At 36.8% G+C, this 26,917-nt stretch overlaps 1 protein-coding gene across 1 annotated transcript in view; it reads left to right on the top strand.

Moving 5' to 3' along the window:
- KCTD8 (potassium channel tetramerization domain containing 8) overlaps nt 1-25,381 on the top strand; it is a 55,199-nt gene extending 29,818 nt beyond the window's left edge. The window contains exon 2 of the mRNA XM_027642603.1: nt 24,015-25,381. Coding sequence (XP_027498404.1) covers nt 24,015-24,513 — 499 coding nt within the window. The 3' untranslated portion in view covers nt 24,514-25,381. The remainder of the gene's footprint in view (nt 1-24,014) is intronic.
- Nucleotides 25,382-26,917: the final 1,536 nt, after the last annotated feature.

Raw genomic sequence — 26,917 nt, 5'->3', positions numbered from 1 at the left:
GATTATCAAACTGCGAATTTATCAGACTGCAAAACCTTGTTGTTCTGCTTGTTAAAAAGCTTCTGAACTCATAATTAGTTGAAGTCAACTTATTTTTGTTCAAACACTGTCATTTCTGTTTACATTGCCTTTTCTTCTTTTGGGCTTTCAAATAAAAAAATATATTAAAAATAAAAAAGGTGAAAAAAGCTAGAAGCACTTTCTTTAATTTGCAATTGTGTTTTGTAAGCATGGAAGGCCATAATGAAACACTGCATTCTGGGTCAGGTCTTACCTGTATCTTGTAGAATAGTACAATATTTCCTTCTGGGTATGCCTCACTTGTCATATTCTGGAATTACATACAACTTTTTCTTTAGTAGCTATGTTACTTTGTTTGGAGGAACTGTGATCAATTACCGCAACCAATTCTTTGCTTTCCTTTTCTTACCACTCAGATGCTTAAAGAAGAAATTCTTGTTAATAATTACTTAGATGCATTTTGTACCATTGCATTTCATCCTGTTTCTATCATTTAAGTCTTCAGCATCGCCTCATTTCATCAGTGTGATCTTCCTTCTTAACTGATAACTTTCACCTTTGAGTCACCACATTTTAGCAGCATGCTTCGTCAAAAGTCATTACTATGAATATTAAATGACACTCAAGTATGATTCTGAACAAAAAAGCCACTTGTGACTTTTCTCTAGCTCAACAATTCAATTTTCAATGCATTTTCGCCTCCGATTTACTCAGGTGTGTAGCCACCTTTGTATTCCCATATCAGTCATCTTCTTGCCTGGCTTTTTGCAGATCATTACTGCACAGTTTCACGATACTCCTAAAATAAGTAGGACATTGTACTGATATCTTAGCAAAATATTTATTGCTCAAAATTCATCTTTTTGTGCCACTGCAGATTCTATTCCTATTATAGTATTTATAGCACATTCATCGACAAAGTCCAAGAAACTGGTGGCAAGCAGGAAAAATATACATATTTACATATAAAATAGATAGACCATGTATAAATATATACATGGTCTATCTAGTATTATTAATCTCCATGACAAAACTCGTTAGTACCATTTTACAGAACAGAGAATAACTCTGCCACTGCTCTCTGTACAGTCCCAACTGAGAAACAGCTTTTTTCCCCTTTTACTTGGTGACACTTTCATTTTGGTTATTAAAAATAGAGAAGGACAGCTGCATACTTAGATGTGCATTAACTTCATAAATTGTTAATCCTGAAAAGACATGCTGTTCACAGAAGGTGTTAGTTTAATGTTGTGGGCTGCCACTCAGTGACTATCACTGTTTCTTACATTTGAAGTCAGGCATATCAGACAATATTTGCTTCTCTATAAATTTAGCCCATTCTCAAGGTATCCCTTGATACAAGCAAGAGTTTAATTTGTTTCTGAAAAAATGCTCGAGTAAAAACAAGAGGGTTAATTGACATGGTTGTCTAGCTAGTGTTCCTGAGCTGAAAGGAGTGGGAAGCAGTTTTGCAGCGTGTCTTGAAGGTCAGCACTGATGCTTCTCCTTAGAGAGCATTAGCTCCCAGCTCTTCCCTGGGGGCTGTCTTGGGTGACCCTGTCCCGATGCCCAGGCTGGGTAAGCATTAGGGCATCCAACCACAATGTCTGGCCCCACCAGCCACATGGTCAACACTGCAATGTACCTCTTTGCAAGAGGCAGGTGCCCATTTTCCTATATGGATGCTTCAAAGAAATGTTGGACAGGCATCACCAAGTGATGTTAGAAACATGCAGTGGCAGGCAGGGTGGAAAAGGAGCACGGCACATTCTTTTGGGTACTTATGTCCCAGTTAAAAATTATTTTTGATGGCTTTCATCCAATGTTACTTTTGTTAGCTTTATCTCTGATCAGCTACTGCGTATACCATTTCTAGAGCTCTTTCACTCATTCACTTCCCAGCCATAAGCTTTTGTTCAGACTTTATCTTAAACTTAAACGCTCAATGTGCTTAGAAAAGTCTTTATCAAAGAAACATGAGGGGGATAAACCTTGAAATTTTCATTGCTTACATGATGGGAGAGTGGCAAATATCTCTAAGCTGTGTTCCAGTTACGGGAAAGCTGAAAGCCACATCAAAAAGAGAAGATTTAGGCATATGTGGTCAAACTTCTACAGCTAAGTGCAGCATGTTATCCTAAGAAACTCAGCTCAGCTATCACTTCATTCTGGAAACACAATTTCTAGCAGAGTTTCCCGCTTTCCAGGCTTTTAGCTGTCCATATGAGTGTGCCTGGACCGCCTACTGAGGTTGTTCCAGAGGGCAGAAAATAATTCATCATCTAAAAGCATCCATTTCTAGCAACTATGTTTTAAAAAAACAGGAACTATAAAAAATGAACTACAGGGGCAACAAAATAGTTCCAATACAGAATATAATCCTAACACCTAATGACCGTGAAAGCATTTCCGAGTTTTTGGAAACCAAGATGTTTTAGCAAGTGATAAAAGGAAGAGGAACTGAGAACCTCCAAGTCCAACTGTAACATTGCTGAATATAGGAGCGTGTCTCTCTTGCACATGTTTCAGGTTAATATATAAGAATAAAAGAGATGAGCTCGCTGAACCTAACTTGTGTTCTGTTGTGAGCATGATGAAAAACCAGAGCACCTTCATCAGCACTGCTAATGTGAAGCTGGATTCACAGGAGTGTAACTGTGTTCAGAATCCAAGCCATGCTATAAGAAATGTAACCATATGAAAGTACCAGAATTGAAATTCTCATTATTGAGTGCAACAATAGCAGTAGGAAGCAAGGGAGGTGATGATTGTGAAATAATTGCTTGCCTCCAGCTGCTGAGGAAATAAGTGACATTTTTTGTTATACGGATATATTATGTAACGTTTTGCTATTAGTAGAAATGTATTTCTGTATCTGTATTTTTAGTACTGCATGTGCATTAACCATAGATGCTGCATAATCCAGAGATACCCTTTATCTAATTACCTTACCATACACCTTAAAATTGTTGCAATTTTTTGTCTCTTTCTCCCTTTTATTCTTTCATATAAAGACATTAAAATAGCTTCTGACAAATACCATAAAAGGGATCAGTGAAACTATTGGTTCAGTTGTGTCACAGACATAGGATGGTGTAAGATGTGGCAAATATAGCACTAGTTGTGTTCACAAAAAACTGCCGAAATATTTTTTCAGTGAAAAATATGGGTTGCATCAAAAACTAAAATATTTTAAGCACATGGATTTAAACTATTTTTCCTAAAAAAAAAAAAAAGTAGCTTTAAGAAGAAATGTTGAAAGTTATTAAATACCTTTGATCCTTTTTTTTATAACTTATGTGGATTTTGCTACTTTCTTTACATTATTTTATAGAAATACAGCAAGCATCTCACTTGCTGAAATGAAAAAACTTACGTCTTAAAACAAACGACAGAAGTCAAAATACACCTTGAGCAAGAGAAGAAACAATTGTGTTTCAGACCCTGACATATTTTAAAAAATCCAATATCTCAACAATGATTAGATATTACAAAAAAAGTGTTTTCTTTTTTCTTATTATGAACATCTGCTGAAGAGTGTAAATTATAAACAGTATCATTGACAGTATGTTGAAACGTACAATCAAAGAAGCTAGTAAGTTTTCTGTGAAGATTGTTCTTTGATTTCATTTTGGTTTTAATATAAGGAACAGTTGGTGGTATTTGTGTCAGAAAGTATTTCATGACTGGTTTAAAGAATCCAGTTTAAAGTGTTTCTCCAAAGAAACAGAACATGTAGCTAAGATTGTGCCTCTTGCTTGATATTAGTATAATTAGGAAGAACACACCCAGCTAGAGTAATGAAATAGCACCATGTTGCAGTCACCGTTCCCAGTTTGTGGAACCCTTAAGCTTGGTTCTGGGGAAATAAAAGGATATACCAGAAAAGCGACTTCTCTGTACACATTTCCTTTTTGTTTGTTTTGTTTTGTTTTAAATGCAGACAGTCTGTTTCAAAGGAAATCTGGAAGTTTTTGTTCTGTCACTAAAAGTCTCTGCCAGTGTGCATGTCCTGTCAGTGACCTTGTCTGGGATAAAGGCAGCTCTAAAGCTCTGCCATTTGTGCATACTAAGGATAACACAAAAGCTAGATCTGAAGTGTGCAAGTTACAGTATCTCGTGAGAAGAATATAGGATCCTATATCTGCACATTTTTCTTCCTCTTTTTGACATCCATTGACATTATGTACAATAAAAAAAACAAATAGGAAGGGATAATTTAATAAACTTTTGACTGTAGAGTGAAAATCAAAGTCAACCAGAAGGAGCAGAAGAACCAATATTGTAATCACTGGATTTTCATTCATCTTTTCCACTGAGGACTTTGACTTCTTTTGCTTTCCTAAATCTGTCAATCTAGAGTAATACTGTGACATACCACACATTAACAGACCAGAAATAGTAGTAAGAATATACAAGAGGGACCTTTTCTACGGTCACATAAGATAAACCTGTTACCTAGTTTATGATCTTGATTTTAATTTCTCTTGACCCACCTGTTCTTTAACCAGTAACGCTGAAATAAATTTGGTATGTAATTTGTAAGAAATCAGTGGGATTTAATCTAGCATATTATTAGTATCCAGTTGTCATATAACATTTTCAGCAGCAGGTCTTGCAGCATTTAACGGAAGGGACAACTTAACATTTTACAGAAGGAGAAACTCAGGCACTGAGACAGAAAGCCCTGACTTTAATATTGACTTTGAAATGCAAAAGAAAATTTCACTTTCAGATATAAAAACAATTTGTTCAGAGTAACTGCCTTGTTTTATTTCAAAGCTCAATGTACAGCTGAATAGGAAAGATACACTAAGTTTGGTTAAATGAAGTTATTTTACACAGGAATCAAAATAGTAGGAAAAACGAGTATGTAGGGAAGCATAAGACCAATAAATATAATAACAGAGAGGTATTTTGATACTGGATTCCTTTCTGGGTAATACTAAAAGTGAGAAGGGTACAGATAGCCCCTTCACTGATTAATAACTGGGCAGTTTGAAGATCTGAGTCAGTGAAGTTACACCATTGGCCTCTACCAGCCCTAATGTATATACACTGGTCTTTTTTGTCACCCATGGACGTGACAGAAAAGAAGCACCACCTCAGCTGTATTCAGAAGCAGATTTCAATTTGAACTGCTCAAACTGAAACTTCCAAATACAGAACTGCAACTGTTATTGCAGACTCATGTCAGCATCTGTAAGGTAACAGATGAGTCTTGTATTCTGGAAGATTAAATATTCCCAAGTCTTATGGGTGTTAGAAGAAAGATGTGTGTTCGTATCAACTACCTTTTTTTTTTTATTTTCACTTTTTCTGCGGTTTAGTTTTTTGTAAACTAAAATATTACATGTCTTATGTGAATGCAATTAAAATGCCAATTAATAAAAAATAAGATTGTATTCATTATAAATTGATTAATTATAAAATGCATCAAATGCTGCTCTTGTAACTGACCTTTTTTTTTTGTGATAATATTCCAAAGTAAATATTCCATATACTTGGTCAATCCTCCATTGAGCCAGTCAAAGATGGAAAAAGAAAATAAGACAAAGTAAATTAGTTTAGCTTAAATTAAACTCTAGTAAAACAATTATTAACTGTGCCTTTGGTCAAACTGAGGAGGAACTATTGGTGATAATCAGAAGGAGGTTATTATTTTCTATGTAATGTTTTTACTATAAGGTAGGTTGCTGTGATAAAATCAAAATTGCTCAGGTTTGTTTAGCAAATGAAATTTGATGTGAAAATTTTCAATAGTACTGTCTGTTCACTCTCCCAGGTTGGTTCTTAAATGTATTTTTCTTTCCTGCTCTCATTCTTTTTTTTTTGCTATGCCAAGCTACAAAAGCCATTCAGGTCCTAATTAAAACATTCTTCAGATAATTTACTGGAATGTAAGATTGTGGCGGATTGTATATTTCTCCTCTGAAATTCTCATACTTTTTTCTTGTAGGCCTTTTTTTGCTGTTTTCTTTGTCCATTAGGGCTAAATTAGATATTGACTAATAGTAGATTTATTTCAGTATTGCTAAGGTATGTTTTATGAATCTCTCGAGATTCAATGTATTTAGTTAAAAAAATTTTCTAAGAATAATGTAAGAAATTAAATTTTCCCTAAAGAACACTGTCACTCACTCTCTTTGGATAGCCTTCAATACTTATTTGGTATTCAATTTGCCAAATATTGGCAAAGCAGTCCATGGTTTATTATTTATAATTTTCTTATTTAAAAACTTTGAAAATATAGTTAATATTTAAATAAAGAATGAGTTTAAAAAAACACATTTCAGTCTGCTATGGTCATAATTTATTCATTGCAAACTCTAGTAAGTGACTAAATACCTCAGTTATGTGTATTGTGTTTCGTGATAAATATGTGAAACATTTGAAATAAGAGGAGGATGAAGTCTTCCTGTTCTTTCCAATGCTGCTTATACCTGGACTAGTAAATCAAATTCTTTGTTACTTGTTCAGGGATGGAATGTAAATGCAACTATTGGATGCAACCAGTGGTCACCTTAGAGAAAATATTTGAAGTATTTAAGGAATAAATAAATATTGCAGGCAACAAATCACACGTCATGTTAAATTAGTAAATAAATTTGAATCAGAAGGGTATATAGTTTCTGTAGGACCAATTTTACAAGCTTTAAGTTGCTCAGAAGAGATCTGATGCTGTTTAACCTTTGAGTTTCCCTGCAAGAAGATAGGAGTAGTTCATTGGGAAACAGCTATGTTGAGGCAAGAGAATGTGGTAGAAAGTATTGAGGAAAGCATGGAAAGGTCAGCCAGGAACTAGTTGCTCTATAGACTGATGTAGCTGCTTGACCAAGGACAGAGGAAAGCTTTCTGGCAACTGACACTTTTAATTATATGCACATTAAATTGAGATAATACTGAAGAAGTAGGGTCTTATATTTGGATGGAAATTGCTTATGGGTGCTTTTGTTAATATTAAAAGTAGCTTAGATTTTAAGCCTTAAATAGACTTACTTAGAAATCTGAATTAAATTATATTTGTAAAAAAAGGGTCTTTGTTTTCCATCTCTTCCACCCAGATGTCAGTATCTAGCAGTGGAAAACCTTACTTTATCTATTTCCAGAGCATCTGCTTTGTGTTGTTAAAAAATAATTTTTGTAGTTCATTGTGTTGACCCTTGTTTCTCAGTTCTTACATTGAATGTCTCATTTTTATGTCAGATGTGGGTTGCTTGTCCTCACGCTTTAGGCCTTTAGCTGCCTGTCCTCACCTTGTCTGTCCTGTCATTTAGTGTTGCAATAGAAACTTATCTCCAACCAGACCATGGTGACTTTCTCTATTGCTTGTATTCATGTCACCTTGGAGGCTGCTTCTTACTTGATGGAGAAGGTACCACTAACATCTGCAAAGCTATTGTGTTATTACCCTTCAAAATCCTCCTTAAAACTCTCTGGTTTTATGCTGCTCATATATATTTTGACAAAAGATTGGTCTGAAATAACCAGTCTATCGTGATGAGCAGTTTTGCCATTTTTTTGTGCCTTCACATCTCTCTGTCTCTCCCTATCTGTTATTTCTTGTCATGTTTTAAACTGATTTTAACATGTTCAGGGCAAAGGTTATCTATTAATTAATGATGATGCAGCCCAGCTACATTGTGCACAATGTAGTCTACTGCTAGAACATAGTCTGCAAGTATTATCTAAGTATTAGTCTTCAAATATTATCTAAGAAGTGTCTGAAGAAATTTTGCAATTGCTGTTGCAATACCTGTATGTTTTCAGTTTTTAAGTGTGACCAGTGTGACTGTGCCTTAAATGCTTTTGGTTTTGTCCTGTCAAAAATGTAATTTGTTCTGCAAATACTCAGGATTTCTGTTAAGAACTTAATTGTCTTTACTATACTGTAGTTTTAATCTCTGTGGTTTCACTGTTTCCCAAGGAGAATTCATCTCATGAATTCAACCTTCAGGTATTTTATCTGTTTGTGAGTTTATGTCATATAGTCATACTTTGTAAGCATATATAACACTTTAATATGCAAATTATTTACAAACTATATTGCTTTTTTGCAGAGGACAATATGTTGTGTGCAGAGTAAATTCATTATCCTTTATATTCTCAATAATTTTTTTTTTACTTAAATGTATACCATATAAATATGATTTTGTTTTCAGCATATGTTTTCAGATTTTCTGTAGCTATCTACTTTGAGTTAATGGTTTGAATTGTTCCATAAGGGTGATCTAAGAATTTGGATCTAAAGATAGTGGATAATTGGTATGTGTTTACATAGTTTAGAAATGCTATACCCCATAAATTTCATATTGTTTTACTGTATTTTTCATATACCCGACCCTAACGATAAAATAGGTGAATGGGACTGCTACACCGTTGAAATGTAAGTCTGAAATGTACTTCATACTGCATACACAGAAATGAGAAAGACTTTGCTGATGACCACCACTGTTACTTGTGGAAAGCTTTCAGCAAACATTTCTGGTCTTTTCACAGAATTCTTGCAGATTAAGACATTTCTGTTATCCCAGGGACTAGCAAGGAAAGGCATGAACTCTACAGATATGATCTTGAGTATATCCGGAATCGCTCCCCTCTTAATGTTTGAACCTTTAGGGTAATTCACTGTGGACCCTCACCCAGTTCCTATAATTCACTGCTAGTTCTCAGTAATCAAAAGTAAAATGCAGACTTGATTAAAGTGTGCGTTTCCCTATGTTTTGCACTTGCTTATTGCCTAAAGTGCTATCATAAGTATCATGTAAGCCTGCCAAGATGGCTGATGTCCAACATGTTAATTTAATATGAGACTTTTTCTAAGGCCAAAGCCAGTGCATAGTATTTTGACAACTTTCCACTAGCATGTTTTATACACATTCTATAAACATTAATTTATTTGGCATGTCCTTAGGAAAGTAACCTGTAAAATTGAGGGAACTGGAAGGAAGAAGTGAAGATTTCACATTTTAGCTAAAGTGACTGACAATGTAATTGACAAAGTCATATGAGATGATACTAGAAAAATAGAAATAAAAAGTATTGAGAAAAAATTGTAATTTAGTATCTGAAATTGAATGGGGAAGCAAGCCACAAAGGTGACATTTGATTCCTGTCCCTTTTTTATTGTTTGGGTTTTTTTTCCTGTTGCTCATGCTGTTAGAACAAAGTAACTGAAGCCGCTGACAATCCCCAAAGAAGAGAGTTCTTACCAGTGAGTTATGAATAATCTTCCTTCCAAGACACTGTCAAAGCAAAAATTCCTGAAATTGCTGTGTTAATCACTCTTCCTTTGCTTTAATTCATGTTGGAGCTTCTAAGAAAGAAGCAGTGATTTTTGAAGTGACTGAATCCCTGAAGTTCCACTAAAATATATTTCTGACTGGTAGACTGTATTTGAGATGGCATTTTTTCCATTCCACATATCCTTTTATTGAAAGTAAACTGTATTTTATAAGGACATTATTAAGTCAATATATTTAATGGTTATGTGTGTCAGAAGGTGGCAAGTAATTGCTTCACGTATGTTTCAAATTGCTGTAAACCATCACTGAGAAGTGCAGTCCTTTCCCTTGAATATGCTCTCTCATCCCTCTGTTGCCTGTTGTTCTGGCACAAACATTTATATGGCCACATAGGGAGCCACATCTGACAGCTGAGAATTTTAAATGAATTTAGGAAAAAAGAAATGTGAGTGGTTCAAAGAAGAGTGTTGCTTATCTGAGTGAAAAGACATTCAGCTTCACATTGCCTGAAAGTCTGATTAGAGCGTAGCCAAACACAAACCTGGTGGCTAAAAGACTATTTCACAGTTGAGCAGATACCCAACCAATATTAATATTTACAAAGCAGAAGGCAGCAGACAGTAATGTGGTTGACAACAGACTGAAATTCCTGATTGACTTACAAATAAATATGTCCTTAGAAGAAAAGGGAAGATGAGAAAAGGGAATGATAATAAACAGCAACCTCAGAGGGATCCCCAGGGAACGGGGCGCTGTATCAGGGATAAACAGAGATATAGAAGTCCATATCCTTCCCCAGGCCAACAGCAGTTTTCTTGAAATGTTATCTGAGGATACCAAAATAGGATAGGAAATAGAACTGAGCCTCTAAAGCCACAGGTTAAGGGAGATGCATTAGGATGTGTTTCTGTATCATGAAGATGGAATGATTGTCTGTCTTTTCTGTCACTTGTGCCCTTGCTTTGGGTCTGGCTGAGCTGGAGTTCATTTCCCCATAGTAGCCCTCACAGTCCTGTGCTTTGCATTGGTAGCTAGAAGGGTGTTGATGACATACCAGTGTTTTGGCTGCTACTGAGCACAGCATCAGCACTGTAACCTTCCTTAATTGAGGGCAAGATGAAGAGGGAGGGGGCACAATTAGGCCAGCTGACCCAAGCTGACCAAAGGGATATTCCATGCCATATGATGTCAGCTCAGATATGAAAGCTAAGGGGGGGCATTCATTTACAATGGTTGCCTGCTAAGAAACCTCTCCACGTGCTGAAGCCCTGCTTCCTGGGATGTGACAGGCCATCACTCACTGATGGGAAGTAGAGAATAAACTTTGTTATTTTCCACTTCACTTTTGCACACGTGCAAGCTTTCACTTTTGCTTTAGTAAACTGCCTTATCTCAACCTACAAGTCATTTACATCTTATTCTCTCTCCCCTGTCTGGCTGGGAAGAGGAGTGCTAGAGCTTCTTGTTGGGCACCTGGCATCCAGCCAAGGTCAACCTTCAATAGAGCTTTTGCAAGTATGCTGTTAGCAGCTTTTTTTTCTTTCTTTTTGTAACTTAATCCTGCATTTAAGGTGATTACAAGAAAACTTTTAAGAAAGAACAGCTTTAAGACATTTAACATCCTTGACATTGAGATTCTCTACTAGTACCCAGTACCCTGTGTGTTGAAAGAATAGAAGGTACCTTTGCTACAAGGGCTTGAGTAGAAGATGGATGGATCTGTGACAAGGAACTCTCTTCCACTGATCTTCTCCCAGGCAGCTATCAGTAAGACAAGAGGGCATGGTCTTAAGCTCTGCCAGGGAAGATTTAGATTAGATATTAGGAAGAAATTCTTTACAGAGAGGGTAATCAGGCATTGGAATGGGCTGCCCAGGGAAGTGGTGGATTCTCCATCCCTGGAGGTTTTTAAGATGAGCCTGGATGTGGTACTTAGTGCCATGGTCTAGTAACTACAGCAGTAGTGGATCAAGGGTTGGACTTGATGATCTGAGAGGTCCCTTCCAACCCAGCTGATTCTATGATTCTGTGATCAGTGTTAATGAAGTGCCAGTGTTAACTTTCTGCCAGCACTAGTTTGGGGAAAGAAGCAGTGAAATTTTAACAGGGTTTACAAGAGCAACATGATCAAATGTTCCACCTCTGATCATTCCTGTAACTACTTTTTGTGGTATATTGAGAGTATCACTCTAGATAAGTCTTACTTGGCCAAGTTTATAATTTGGTAGAGTTTAATATCAATTAACTATTTCTTTTAGGGAAATACTGCATCTAATAGGTATCTAATAAGTATTTTTCATGGGCAGAACAAAATATTTTAGCTCTTAACTGACAACTGCTCAAAAATAACCAGTCAAAAAAGGCAATATCAGAGCTGAGCATTAACCTACTTTGTGGTTTGTAAATGAATGGCAGGAACATCTGCCAGATGTTGCTGAGATGTTACCAAAATACAAGCAGTTGGGGCTATTCAGTGTAGCAAGTGAAGTTACGGAAGAAGCATGCTTTTTATGATAGCTCTATTCATTTGTCATGTATACCAGTACATTAATTTCTGAGACTTCCTTCAAACATTAAAATTATTTTAAGTACCTACATTTTCAGATTTTTGGCAAGGGAAAAATATTTCTGCAGGTGGGGGGAGAACAAATCAACTATTCCATATGTAAAATACATTTGTGTCAAATTAATTTCATTCTAAAATAACCAAATCCCTCCAATCTGAAGATCAAGTTCAGTTGTACTGCTACTTGTGTAATATTTGTATTTTATTGCTATTACTCTGCTGTTAGCGGAGAGTGATATAGCATATGATCACCACTGAAGAATGTGACGACATCTGGATCTTGCTTCAGGAAGAAAATTCTATACTGCTTCAGTGAGTCTTGTTTCGCCAAATAACTTAATATACAAAATGTGAAGCATCTGGTTGACTCTGAAAGTTTGTGTTGTCTGCTAGGAACTTGTCAGATAACTTTACAGTATTCCTTTAGCTGGAGTAGACTTTTTAATTTTCCTTCTATGATTTTGCAGAAGATTGTGCAATCTGTTTGCTAAACAGGGCTCTCTTCAAGAGTAATCAGACAGATTGGCATCTTTGGCTGCAAAGTACTAACATAGCGATATAATCCCCAAATGGATAAAATCTGTCATGCATAATACACAGGGGGTAGATATTGGCAGTATTGGTGGTTTCCTGGCTTTGGATCTTTTGATATTGATTCAGTTTGTATCTTATCTATTCCAAACTTTTTGTTTTCTTCTCATATGTCCAACAGGGCATTAATGCTGTAGCCATCTCTAACTTCAGAAAATAGAAATGTCGTCTTCAATGTGTGACTCTGTTTGTAGTTGGATATAAAAACTACCGGCCTTTCCTGTCTTCTTTATCTTACCTACCTAGAAAAGACAGTTCTCAGAATGCCTTCAAATTTTTAAGATTAATATATTTAATAAAAACCTGCAGACTCTTCATTGGTTTTACCAGAACACAACAAATTGTCTGGCAGAATTTTACTCTGTCTCTCCTATTTAAGTACTCTTCGGCCTAGCATGGAACCCAGCTGGTAAAGTAACAAATGAAAGGCACGTGGGTTGGTCATTTGTTCAAAACAAGATTCAGGTGAAATATCTAATGAATTCAAGCTGGGCACAGATGGTTTATTGTGTATCTTCTGTCATTCCAAATAACAACAATAGTTGCCTTTATATATACTAATTAGTCTTTTGATGTCATGAATAATATTAATATTTAAAATACAACTTGACTGGAAAGAAGCAAAGAAATTTTCCTCCGTGATTTATTTCGTTCATTCTACTGTGTTCATTCTAGAAGTTAGTTTAACATCAGGTGGTAGTAAATGTGACAGAAAAATATTTTTGTGTTGTGTTCTTTTTTTTTTTTTACTTTTGAGACAAAGCACTTGTCACTTACAGGCATGTGGTCCTAATCTGAAAGATGAATTTTTTCTTTCACTTCAAGTACCACATAACCATTCACACACCATCGAGCTTAACACCATTAAAGGGTAATTTCCCCTGTGGGAGCTATGCCCAATACAGCTGCTGTCGCTACACAGTGTCTTTTTATCTTTCCATGGCAGGTAAGGAGGTTTAAATAAAAGGCTTCATCAAGAGTGCAATCACAGACATATTCTTCCTGTTGAAATGTCCATGAAATAGCAAATAAACACTCCTAAAAGTCTTTTGTAATATTATGAAACATTACCAAGAAGACTTCAGGTACAGTTCACACTTCGAAATTTTGTGATGGAATCAAAGCATGTGAGATGGGTTTGGCAGTAGAGGAGAGGAAGTATTATGGGGAAATTTGCGTGTTCTATTAAATTCTAAATGTAGTAAAACAATTCCAAATAATCAAAGACTATATTTTGCCTTTATCTCTAAAGATCTCCATGATTTTTTAAAAAAACCCCTCATAATTTCTTTAGTTTGTCTACAATGACTCATTGAACACATTATTATAGGTTCTATATTCTAACAAACTTGATAATTAAGTATATGGTGAAGTTTTCTTTAGAACATAGAATTAATATGTTCTTATTTAAATATTTGGGGGCTAAAGTATTATTTGCAGTAATTTTGCTTGGCTTCATCTAAAAATGAATTGTCTAGGGATGCCAATAAAAATATGCTTTTTGAGTAAAGTATGTAAAGTTATAGAAGTAATTCTAACTTCCTTTTTTTTTTTCTTTAAGAAAAGACAGTATTTTTTCACCCTTTCTGTTTTCAGCATTAAATTGCTTTCCTTCTAAGATTATTTTTTGCATTCACGCTAGAATGAACAGGCTTTATTTTTTAATTAATTCTGTGGAACTTAGGGTCACAGAGTGTGTTGTCTTTGACTTAAATGTGGTCAACATTTAAGTCTTAATTTTTTTTTTTTAATGAATGCAGTTTTGGACCCAGACTCAGCTCAGAATCAGCTTATTAATGAAACCAAACCAGTTTACATGCCCTGTAGATATGAATTTGAAGTTTTGCCAGAGCATAGGACATAGTTTACAAAACTGTTTTGATAAATGTGAGTAACCTAAGTGTTATTCTTCATGTCAAGGAAGCCCTTCTGAGATTCACAAGCCTCTCTGCAGCAGTCTCATTTGCAAGCCAACTTGCTTGCCTTTCTTAAATCATGTAAAATTCAGGTTCTGTTCAAAGCACCGAAGTTGATACGTCAACAGTGCTGGCCTTTTACCCAAGAGTTCAGGGCTTAGCAGAGTAATAAATCAAAGCCTCACAGATACTAATTCTCTCCTGTGCCTGAGGGAAGTTAACTTGCTTCTTCCAAATGAATATTTTACCCTGAAGTAATCGAAAGTGAAAGAGACATTCTTCTCATTTTTTTTTGAAGCTATTCTGCTTTACAGTGACTAAAGCCAAGCCTCAGTTGGAGCAAAGAACATGAAAGTGTGAGCATTTGGCTATCCATAGCAATTCATCACTCATCTCAAAGGAGGAAGAAAATAGGAAAGGCTGAATTTCAATCCTCCTTTCTGAAAAATACTTCACTATTATACACTAAGCATTCTTTGGATCAGGCCTTTAATTCAAAAAGTGGTTTGAAATTTTGTACCATATGAGACCCAAACTGGAAACTGAATATATTTTTTTTTTACTTGAAGCAATTTGAAGCCACACAGCATAAGGATTCCCACATAAAATTTTATACCTCAGAAATTTCTATGCTGAACTCTTCAATTTTTCCCATAAGTGCACCACTTGTCAAGAACTTGTCAAGGTATTTCTCATATTATACACTTAGTTATTAGTATTGATTGTTTAGAATGTTCATAATGGATAAAATTCATCCATGGGCAGAGGGACAGCTGAGGACTGCATGCCACTTAATTCATGTATAGGCCTCCATATTAACCTCAAAATAGACATTTCTTGGGACATGGCCTTCCATCTCCCCTCCTTCCAACCCCCAGAACTAAGTTAGATGTAAATTGCAATACCTAAAATTAGTAGCAAAGTTTCTGTGACAAGCTGTATGGAATTAAACTCACATAAACTCTCACTGCTAGATCCAAGCAATGGATTTAGCTTAATTTTGTAGTGCATTAAATAGGACAGAGTGCAGTGGTCAGGAAGTGCCTTGTAGATTTGCCAGCCCTAAAGCTACAGTTTTAACCTACAACTCTAGCGGTAAGAGGTAAGCTGAATCCTGTGCCCATCTCAGGGATTGAATTCATGTGTTGACCCGAGCTCTAAGAACAGGATTTTCTTCTAAAATACCATTATTATACCACCGAAAATGTCAGGGGTTTAGAGCTATCCTTTTATAGCTTTTAAAAATAATCTTTTTAATAAATAAAGTTAAAGTGAAATTAGACATAAAAGGTAATCGTTTACTACCGAAGTGTGATATTAAGTACTCAGACTTCTGGTAATGAAAGTGTTCCCACAGTAGCCATAACTTGTCATCAGATTTCACAGGTGACTTCTCTCTAAGCATTCAGCTTCATGTAATACTTCCAGTCATGGTGGAAGGTAATAAAAACCCTAGATATATTAGATGGATAAGTCCATCATAATGTGAGATTTGATTAGTATTTTTTCTATGGTTGTAAATTTTATGTATATATAGTTAATATATATAGTTTATATATAGTATAGTTAATTTTACTTAGATTCTTAGGATTAAATCATACAACACAAAAGGTTTCATTTTATATTCATTCTGTATATAATGTCATTTTGAATTAGCAGGTAGAGGAGAAGCTCATTCAGGTGTTTAACTTATTTGTGTCCCAGACTAAAGGTCCTCTGTAGCCTATAAAAATAAGGACTTTTCACTATGCAAAACAATGTGGGGAAAATTTCATTTCATGGAAAATCATGTGAAAATCACATAATGTCAATATTTTCAAGCATGCAAAAATTCTGACTCAAACTGCAAATAATATTGTTGGACTAGAGATCATTTCTTCTGCAGGTACAAATAAAAATAACCCTTGCTCTCGTTGCTATTATGTTTCTAAGCCATCCAGTAAAATCAACCAGTTTAAAACCCTGTTGCCCTCCTGTTTTCATTTTTTAAGAAATCAATTAGAAACATGGGATTTTTTTACCGTTTCAGTATTTTACACCATAATTTTATTAACAATTTTGCTGCAATTTTTAAAGATGTTCTTGAAAGAAGAAACATCTTTTTGAAGATGTTTGTTGAAGTTCTCACAAATATATTTACTAAAAATTTTTTGCTTATGCAATACTTAGTTTTGTGTATAGCTATATCAGTTCAAAGGAACTGATATAATTAATTGGATTATTTCATTAATTCAGTAGACTGTATCTAGTAAGGCTGGGGTTTGGGTTTTTCAGTATATTTTAAGAAACAGGAAATTATGAAGATAAAAGACCTGCAAGAACATTGTTTTCACTAAAATGACATCATAAAAAGACTCAAGATTTTAGGTTTTTATTTAAATCAACTAACAGGCTTTATTTTATAGTGCTGGCAAGGGGATTGGTAAAACTCAAATCAGTCCACTGTTTTCATGCATGTATTCTGAAACAACAGTGAAAGATAGCATCTCTAACAGATCCTATTCTTCTTGATTGAGGTATTACATATTAAACACATTTAAAGTTTTTGTTATGAGTTTTTTTCCAAATGACTGTTTTTATATCAGCTTCAACTCTTATATACATGTCTTGCATCCAGCTATAACTGTGGCACTCCAGAGCTAAGATTTTCTATTTTTCATGTCAACACAGTAGTTACTAAAATAGCTAATCGCAGCAATCTGTGCAAGTGTTCACAACTTCTTTTACATTCTGCAGTAAAAATAAACTGAATTATAAACAAATTATTTTTGAGACACTGTAGGACTGAGTAGCTGAGTGAGGAAGTTAGTTCATGCAGCTGACACTGTGCATACAAGAAACCGGGCATTTGACCTCAGGAGAGGAGAGAATCAGTTTGGGTTGAAAGGGACCTTTAAAGGCCACCTAGTCCAACTCCACCCTGCAATGAGCAAGGATATCTTCAAACAGATCAGGTTGCTTAGGGCCCCATCCAGCCTGACCTTGAACATTTCTGGGATGGGGTTTCCACCACCTCTCTGGGCAAACTGTTCCAATGCTTCACCACCCTCATTGCAAAATCTTTCTTCCTTATATCTAGTCTAAATTTACCCTCTTTTAATTTAAAATCATTATTCCTTGTTCCATCACAACAGGTGCTACTAAAAAGCTTCTCCCCATCTTTCTTGTAGGCCCTTTTTAGGTACTGAAAGGCTGCAATAAGGTGTCCCTGGAACCTTCTGTTCTCCAAGCTGTACAACCCCAACTCTCACAGCCTGTCTTCATAGGAGAGGTGGTCGAGCTCTCTGATCATCCTTGTGGCCTCCTCTGGGCTCACTTCAACAGGTCTCTGTGTTAGGGGCGCCAAAGCTGGACCTAGTGCTCCAGGTGGGGTCTCATGAAAGCAGAGCAGAGGGGGAGAATCACCTGCCTTGAACTGCTGGCCACACTGCTTTTGATGTTGGCTTTCTGAGCTATGAACATGTTAAGATCTGATTACTGAGAGATGCCTCTGCCTGAATTAATGTGCAAACAAGTCCATAGGCTTGGACTTGTCAATAATGCGGATTTTATTTAACAGTGAATGTGAGGAAGAGAGATAGAAAAAAATAGAAAACGGAGGGGTGAAGGAGGAGGTGAGAGAGATCAAGCAGAAGACAGTCACCATCCATGGATCCAGCTACGTCCCATTGGTCCTTCTTCACCCTAGGTTTCTTGGTGGAGGGGGTCCTGAGGTCATTCAAAACTTTCCATCATTTATACATTTTAGCAAACAAAGGAATTAATACTCAATGGCTACACAGTTCTCTTATTCTGTTGGTTAATTGATTCCCTCACTTCTATTGCTAATTAGTCCACATGCTAGGTCTTTCTCTTCTTTTGAGTCAGTGGGTTTCTTGGGTCTGTGGACCTTGAGTTGATGGTCATGATCTCCCCCTGCCAGAATTACATTTTATCCAGTGAGAGCGGATTTCAGTAGAGCGGCTAAATTCTGCATTCTTTGTGTCCATAATCAGTGATACATTCTTCACCTCGAGCTTTGTTAAACTTTCCCTATGTCTTAGATAACACCCAGACAATAACACCACCTTTGTCCTATTTCAAGTTCCCACTGTGGGGGCTTATCTTACAGTCCAAGTTCCAGGTATCCCAAAAGGCATATTAAGAAGGGGCTTTGGTGGTCGTTGATGGTCACAGATGCCATCTGTCCCATAACTTGGGGTGACCTTTGTTTTACCAGTGATATGCATACGAGCGGTTTACTCCTTTACACAGTATTCCACAGTGGGAATTTTTGTCTGGATGATTACCCAGGATGCGCTAACCAGATCTCACCTTTACCAGGCCTGGAGTTACCGCCATTCTGTGCTTATGTCGTGGCAAAGTCCTTCTCTGGCCTTAACAGTGTTTGAGACAGGCAACTGTGCTCTCAGTCCTTACACCACCCTGTAGCTGAAACACTCTCTTCCATGGACTTTTCCTCAGTTCATGGGTTGTCCACGAGGGTGATGAGAGTAGGAGATAAGACAGAAGCAGCAGAAGCAATAAAATGAGTAATCATACAATGTCCAATAGCTATCCCAATCATTAAAAATGTAAATCCAATTGCAATTAGAGCACACATTGCTAGGTCATGTCCTGTGTCTCATCCACCAGCACTCCCAATGCCTCCTCTTGATCTGTTCATCCCCCAGCCTGCATTGATGTCAGCAGTTGCCCTGACCCATGTACAGCTTGCACTTGACCTTGTTAAACCTCATGGGATTCCCATGGGCCCCTTTCTCAAGCTTGTCCAGGTCCCTCAGGATGGCATCTCATCCCTCAGGCATGTCAATCACAGCACTCAGCTTGGTGTCATCTGCGAAGTTGCTAAGGGAACACTTGATTCATCTGTGAATCTTATATTTCATCTTCGTCTTCATCTATGTCATGAAGACATTAAACAGTACCAGTCCAGTTACAGACCCTTGAGGGACAGCTCTTGTCACTGATGCCCATATAGATATTGAGCAATTGACCATTGCCCCCTGGATGCAACTGTCAATCAATTCCTTATCCACCAAACAGTCCACCCATCAAATCCATTTATCTCCAGTTTAGAGATAAGGATGTTGTGGGAGGCTATGTTAAAGGCCTTAGAAAAGTCCAGATAGATGACAACCATGGCTCTTCCTGTGTCCACTAATATAGTCACTCCATCATAGAAGGCCCCATGGTTGGTCAGGCAGGATTTGCTCTTGGTGAAGCCAGGTTATGGAGCATTCAGGTTAATTGGATTTGAATATAGTTTCCTTTATTTTAAGTCTGTTGTATTAATATTTAAGAAAATAAGTGTGTACAAAAATTGAAATATGGATAAGCAGAAGATCATTATTTTATTCTTTTACTGTGTCCAGTGTGGTATTTGTTTCCTGCTGCAGGAGACAGAGCTAAAAAAATGTCCAAATAGTTATTTAGACTGCATTTCATGAATATCTACAGCAATTTATGTAATGTTTATTTGATTTCCAGCAGTACATGGTTACAATTTTCAACAAACAGTTTTTGGCCAGTGGATGGTTTGCTGTGGTATTTGCCATGTTCTGTTGCTGAATGGAGCTCTGTTGCTCAGTTAGTGTTTGTTGAGGAATTCAGAGAGGACTTCTAGTTTCTGTTTTGGCTGTCATAACTGGTAGAAGCAGATTTTCACTTCAGTTTATAAGTTTCTAGATAATTTTCCATGCATATTTTGTAGCAATTGAAAGTGATTCTTTTATCAGGCGGTTCTAAAATCTGTGCAGAGAGCAACACAGATTAGGAATAAATACAGCCAAAGTAAATGTAATTATGCCTTCCTGATCAGAAAAATATCTTCAAGATGTTCTTTGAGTCTACCAGACTTGGAAGTCTAGTAGCCACCTGTGCTGGTTTTGACTGGGGTAGAGTTAATTTTCTTCCCAGTGGCTGGTGTGGGGCTGTGTTTTGAATTTGTGCTGAACACAGAGTTGATAATAGAGAAGTGTTTTTGTTATTGCTGAGCTTAATAGAGCTCACACAGCGCCAAGGCCTTCTCTGCTTTTCGTACCGCAATGCTGGTGAAGAGATTTGAGGTGCATGGGAAGCTGAGAGGAGACACAGCCAGGAGAGGTGACCCAAACTGACCAAAGGCATATTCCATACCATACCATATGATATCATGCTGAGAATATAAAGTGGGGGGAAGAAGGAGGAAGTGGAGATGTTTGGAGTTATGGTGTTTGTTTTCCTAAGTAACCATTATGCATGATGGGATCCTGCTTTCCTGGGGATGGCTGAACACCTGGCTGCTCATGGGAAGCAGTGAATGAATTCTTTGGTTTCCTTCTTGCATGTATGCTTTTGCTTTCCCTATTAAACTGTCTTTACCTCAACCCATGAATTTTCTAGCTTTTACTTTTCCAATTCTCACCCCAATCACGCTGGTGGGGGAGTGAGTGAGCGGCTGTGTGGGGCTTGGTGGCTGCATGGGGTTAAACCGTGACACCACCATAGTAGAGGTGGTGAGTAAGCCCAGGAAAAGGGCCAGTTCACTTTCTGACTTTCTAAGAGACGTGTAGCCATTTAAGAACATTAAAGGAAAAAGAAGAACTGAGAAGATTAATGTCTACTGGAGCTGCCTGGAGGAGAAGCGCTACCTGGGTTTTGAAGAACTGGGCAGTAAAGAGGGCAACTGGACATATCTTTGTAGAGGAGAATTAGCTGGAGAGGAACAAGATACAGTGACTCAATTCCAACTGCTCTAAGATGAGGAACCAGCAGCAGGTGGGAGATCCCAGAAGGGGCAGGAGCAGAAGAGAGAGGTTGTAAATCAGTGATTTTTTTAGTGTCATATGTGGACTTGGCACTGTAAGGTTAATAGTTAGACTTGATCTATAAGGTCTTCTCCAACCTATGTGCACAGTGGAGCGAATATGCTTTCTCTGTGTTTTTAAGAACTATTCTGCACTCCTGGAAAATTAGTAGTTTCAGGTAGACTGAACTGTTTGAATATCTCTAGTGTTCTTCTGAAATGACTGAGGAGGTACAGAGGAGAATGTGGCAGCATAGAGGGCAATAAGGAGATGTTTTCTGGATTAGAAATGTAGCTAAATTTATCTGATAATCCCTGATGTTGAAAATTAAACAAATCTTTTGAAGATTCTTTCCTATGTATTTAAAAATTCTTTTGGGTTTCAGTAGGCAGAAAATATTATGAGAAAAAACTCCCCTCTAGCAGAACTGTTGCTTCTGTTAATAACACACTACTGAGAAAGCAGTGCAGAGGCATATAAAGAATTCTTTGTGAGGGAGGATTTGTTAATTTTTAAAAGGAGAGGTGTGGGAGAAACTTGTGTTTGGATTAAAGTAATTCTGAATTTAGGCAATTCAGTGAAGCATACGGAGCTCAGTGATGTAAGGTACTGAACCTCAGGGCTGTGATCCAAAAAAGCATTTAAATACCTGCCTATTGTCACACTGCTGAATAATCTTATAGCAGAAAATGGATTTTTTTTATATTCTTGAAGGTGTGAAGTGCTTTTTTGAAATTGATCCTTAGTTGATCCATTGCAGATTTTAGCCCATGAAAAGCAAGGAATACCAATAAAGAACTAAGTATAATGAGACCAACAAGAAATAACATCTTGATGTATGAAGTTATGGCAAAAAAAAAAAATGGGCAGGAAAGAGAGTTGAAGACTACAGAATATTGCTAACAGAAAACTTTAGTTTCTTAGTCTTGGAGTGGGCTGTTATATTTGAAGAAGCAAACATTGTAAACTGGATTAGGTATTGATGTTAATCATGTTATGGAAAATCAGAGTGACAATACTGAAATCACTGTCTGATTAACTGCTCACTTCTATAATTGCATGCTGCAAAGCCAGAGTAGTTCTGTAATACCAGCTGACTGTCAATTTAGCATATTCATATAATAGTTTGAGGTATGAAATGCAAGATACAACAATAGAAGGAAGTCACGTAAATCTATTTAAGAAGGTGAACATATTTCTGGAAGAGAAGGAGGAGGGAAATCGCTGAAGCCATGTGTTAAATAGTTGGGTTGAATATAATGAAGTAGAAAACTGCTTGTGTTTTTCATTCTGCATAGTGTATACAAGCCCTGATGAATTGTTACCTCTCATTGGCTCTTGGTTATTCATGGGTTTCTCTAGACAGACTACAGAAACATGACATGGCATCCTGGAATGCTGGCTAAAACAAAAGTAAAGCAGGTTGTTCAGTGCTGCTGCTGTTAGATTATTCTTTATTTTCCTTTGTGTTTTGCTTTGTTTTGTTTTCCCCTGTGTCTCATAAAATATTTCAATCTTCTTAGAGTCCTTTGAATCATAGAACTACACTGTCAAAAAGACACTGGAGTGTTGACATTGCTTCTGCATTCTTTATAATTGTAATTGTATTTCTAATTTGTAATTCTGAACAAAATACTAAGTCAGTCAAAAATCTCCTGCCAACTCTGTCCCAGTGACTCAAGGTAGAGCTGTCATACCCTGACTTTTGATCTAGCCAAAGGCAGCTAACTGATGCTGGTAGTGTCTGGGTAAACTGTAAGATATTTAGATACCTAACCTGTTTGGACACTTTTAGGATTTGTAGCAAGCACACAACTGCCATTGAAGCCCCACTGTACATTTTCATTTAGATATTTAAACATCTTTGAAATGTTTCCCTTTGGTCTGATCCAACACCTCTTGAAATCTGTAGATATTTCTGTCCGCTCAAGGTAGTGTCCTAATTAAGATTGTGACGTTTATGAGATGTCAGCATAGCATAATTTCACTTCACATCTGGAGTGTTGAAATAAGGCTTCAAAAATGAAAATGCTTGCACAGATTTAGCGGCTACCACCCAATTTTCACTTTCATTTCGCTTAAGACTTCAAAGCAAAAATTATATATGGAGAGAATAACAGCCTAGATTTGATTTTTAGGCGTGTGAAGTGCTGAGCTGTGCCTGCCAAGAGGCTGGCAGGTCACTCTACCAGCCATGGTAGAGTGCCTCTCTGCCCATAACTTCATAACCTCCTTTTCCCTGCCAGCTTGTGCAGTAAGAGGTGTATGGCTGAATTCTGAGCTTGCACCAAGGCAAGTCTGGGATAACAACTGACAGTAAGAAGTGTGGTGAAATCACTGTAGGATACTAAAAAAAAGCCTACAGACTGTCAACAGTGAGTGATCACTCTTATTCAAGGTTTGATACTCCTTTTTCAGTCCAGGGTTTCTGCAGAGTTGACATCTGCAGAGAGTAGTATCAGTAGACTGTTCAGGAGCTTCCAAAAAAAAAAAATTAATCTAAGCCCTTGCAATATTTTTATTCAAGTGAAGACCATGCAAATTGTACAGTAGTATTTCCCTAATACGCCAAAATCTAATTTATCATAATAAACTTCATGCAGTATAATAGCAAACTAGCTCATTTAAACTTACCAGCAAGGATTTCCACTGCAGCTAATCCGTGAACATTATGCACACTTCATTACCTGGATTCTCAGACAGGCAGTGAAGTTATTCTTTCTGTAAACATTTTTAGGAGTAAGAATTTTGAGGACCAGACCTTCAGCTTGTGTATTAGTTGGGTATAGTTCTTTTACCTACAACGAAATGCTACCAATTTATGCCAGCCAAGACCCTGAATCACATTTTTCTAAATGGTATCTGGTCAGTTTTCTGTGTAAACCAGTGCTTGCTTAATACTTTTTCTCTCCTGCCTTGTATTAGGGCCCCCCCAGCGAACCGTTTCCCCAAAACAAGACCATGAAGAAAGAAAACATGACAAAGTCTTGGACAAGGGCAGTGAAAGTGGGACTTCCTGTAATGAGTTGTCCACCTCAAGCTGTGACAGCCACTCGGAAGCCAGCACCCCTCAAGAAAACGCCACCAGCACTCAACCATCCACAGCCCACCAGCCAAATACTCTGACTTTGGATCGTCCGTCTAAGAAGGCCCCAGTACAGTGGATGCCACCTCCAGACAAACGCAGGAACAGTGAACTCTTTCAAACTCTCATTAGCAAGTCCAGAGAAACAAATCTTTCCAAAAAGAAGGTGTGTGAGAAGCTGAGTGTTGAGGAAGAAATGAGAAAATGTATCCAAGATTTTAAAAAAATCCACATTCCAGATTACTTTCCAGAGCGCAAACGTCCCTGGCAATCTGAACTCTTACAGAAATATGGGTTATAGTGATCAGCTCTTTCATGACGTACCTCTGGGGCATTTGATGTTTATTACATTGCCACTATTACATTGCCACTAACTTACTGATGTCCTCCTTCTGGCCAACTCTGCCACCAGAGCTATTCCTGCTGCTTATTTCTTTCTGTGAACAGTGGATGTTGGATAGTACATGTTTTTCTTTAAAAATATATATAAAAAGATAGAAACTTAAAAAATGCAAGAGGCATCTCATCTAAACCACTTCATAATAGCAAAGAAAAAAGTGCATGGTCAAGAAAGATGGTTTTCTAACTGTAGTCAGTTGGGCTTCATTATTGTTTTGGAACTTACCAAATAAAAGTCTCAATCATCAGTTAACACCTCATTTTATGTCACCAATAAAGATGACTCAGACTTACTAAGGATGAAGAGAAACAGGGTTTAAAATTCAATTGAACATATTTTGGAACTAATTCTCAACATTCTTTCAATGTTAATGCAATAAAGCAAATACCTATTTTGCATGAGCACAATGTTACAAATAAATCACACAAGAACAAGAGGTTGTCTGTTGCTTGGAGAACTATTTGTTTGATACCAAGCCTATAAATGTAAAACGTCTAAGGGATTGAATTTACTTTGTTCTGGACCTGTGATTTTTTTGTGTGTACAGTGTTCTGTATGTAAGGATGGTGTAAATATGCCTTATATTGTTTTATTATTGCACCAATAACGTTCATCTATTAGTGCTTGTCAGGATTATTTCTGTGAAATGCAAATTTACGGCGGATTGTGAAAACTGGTTTGATGGTCTGAAAGTTTTTATGTTAATCGCTAAAAATGGAGAAAAATAAAAGAGACTTTAATGTATTTATTAAAAGAACCATCTGGTAGATTTTTTGGCTATTGTTATCTCTTTTAAAAGTAGAATCAAGCTAATTATTACTTTCTGTTTAATGTTTCATAACTACTCTGTTGAAAAAAAAAAACAAAACAAAAAACATTTCAAATGAGGGAAAAATTTTAGGGTAGTGCCGTTTAATTGGAACCACCATAGAGATTCTCTAAGAGGGAGAGAGTTAAACTAAGAAGCAACAGGGACTGAATTGAAAAACTGAGCGGTTTTACTGACAGAGAGGAAAGCAGTTCCAATTTGACAAGTTCACGAGAAGTCAGCTTAGAAATAGAAGATTTAAAATATCACAGCAGAGTTTGGTACACTGACAAATGAAAAGTTTCTGTGAATAGTCAACTCTGTGACAAACGTGTTATCTCAGCCATGATATAGGAAAATAAATACCTTTCTCATTACAAGAACACCAAGAAGACAACTGTGGTTTGGACAGCCATAGCTGAAATGGGTAAGGACCACTGAAGTTTGCAAGAGAGCTGCTGAGTTCTTACGGACTTGAAATTATTACTGTGAGCACACAGAAGTACATGAACACATTTAGAAGGGTTCATCACCATACATGTTCTGTAGCAGGAACTGCACAGTTGTGTCAGAAGAGGTGTTTTACATGTTATGGTAATTTTAACTAATTTAGCTAAAGTAAAAAGGACATGTATTATAACTTCCAGGGTTATTCCTGATACCTGTATTACTTTTCAGTCCTCTAAGAGGCCACTGTAAGAAAACTTCCAATAGTAACTTAGCAACTTCATTCACTCTTTCTTTTCTTAACCTATCTAGTTCTAATTGTTCTCCTATTCAGTTAGTCAGTTGCCTTCAACATCTTCTGACAACATTTTAATAACCTGAAAGACTGTATCTGGGGTAAGTCTAGTCTGAACTGATGCAGTCCAGTGTGAAATCAGAGCTTCTCAGCTCTGCCCTCATGTTCCTTGCTTGCTTCTCTCTGGTCCAAAAGACCCATTCTTTCTTTTGAAAGTTTATTGCTTCTTAGACAAATTTAGCATTTACTTTCTCTTTTCTAGTATTTGGCTTCCTAATCTTTACCTGATGAAATTTCCAATTTACCTGATTCCAGTTTATCCATGACTTACCTCCAGTGGGTACAATTGTGTTTTTACTTAGTCTAGAGTTAGACTATTACAGAGAGCTTTCTTTCCATCTGGGATTATAACTTTTGGATGCAGATAGCATCTTGAACCTTCCCATTAAACTTTGCTATTGAGTCTGGAGATTTGTCTTGCCTTCCTAGTTATTCTCAGTACTCCAGGTAGTAACAGCCCGATGTATGCTTAGGTGATTGTTTGACCTGTCTGTTGATTTTAACTTGTCAATATATAAATGTTTTTATAAGCATTTTTCTTTTTATCATACTACCTAAAATTTCTCAGAACTTTTTTAATTCATTCTTGAGACGTATTATCTTAATACATATCTTAATATATGGGTACCGTAAGATTTTTCATAACCACTTTCCATATGTTCATGAGGCGCATGAGTGATGTGGCAGATAAATGA

The sequence above is a fragment of the Corapipo altera genome, unplaced genomic scaffold (genome assembly GCF_003945725.1).
Source record: "Corapipo altera isolate COAL_440 unplaced genomic scaffold, ASM394572v1 22, whole genome shotgun sequence".
NCBI classification, from domain to species: domain Eukaryota; kingdom Metazoa; phylum Chordata; class Aves; order Passeriformes; family Pipridae; genus Corapipo; species Corapipo altera.
The sequence above is the reverse complement of the archived record's forward strand: the minus strand, read 5'-3'. Positions and strand labels throughout refer to the sequence as shown.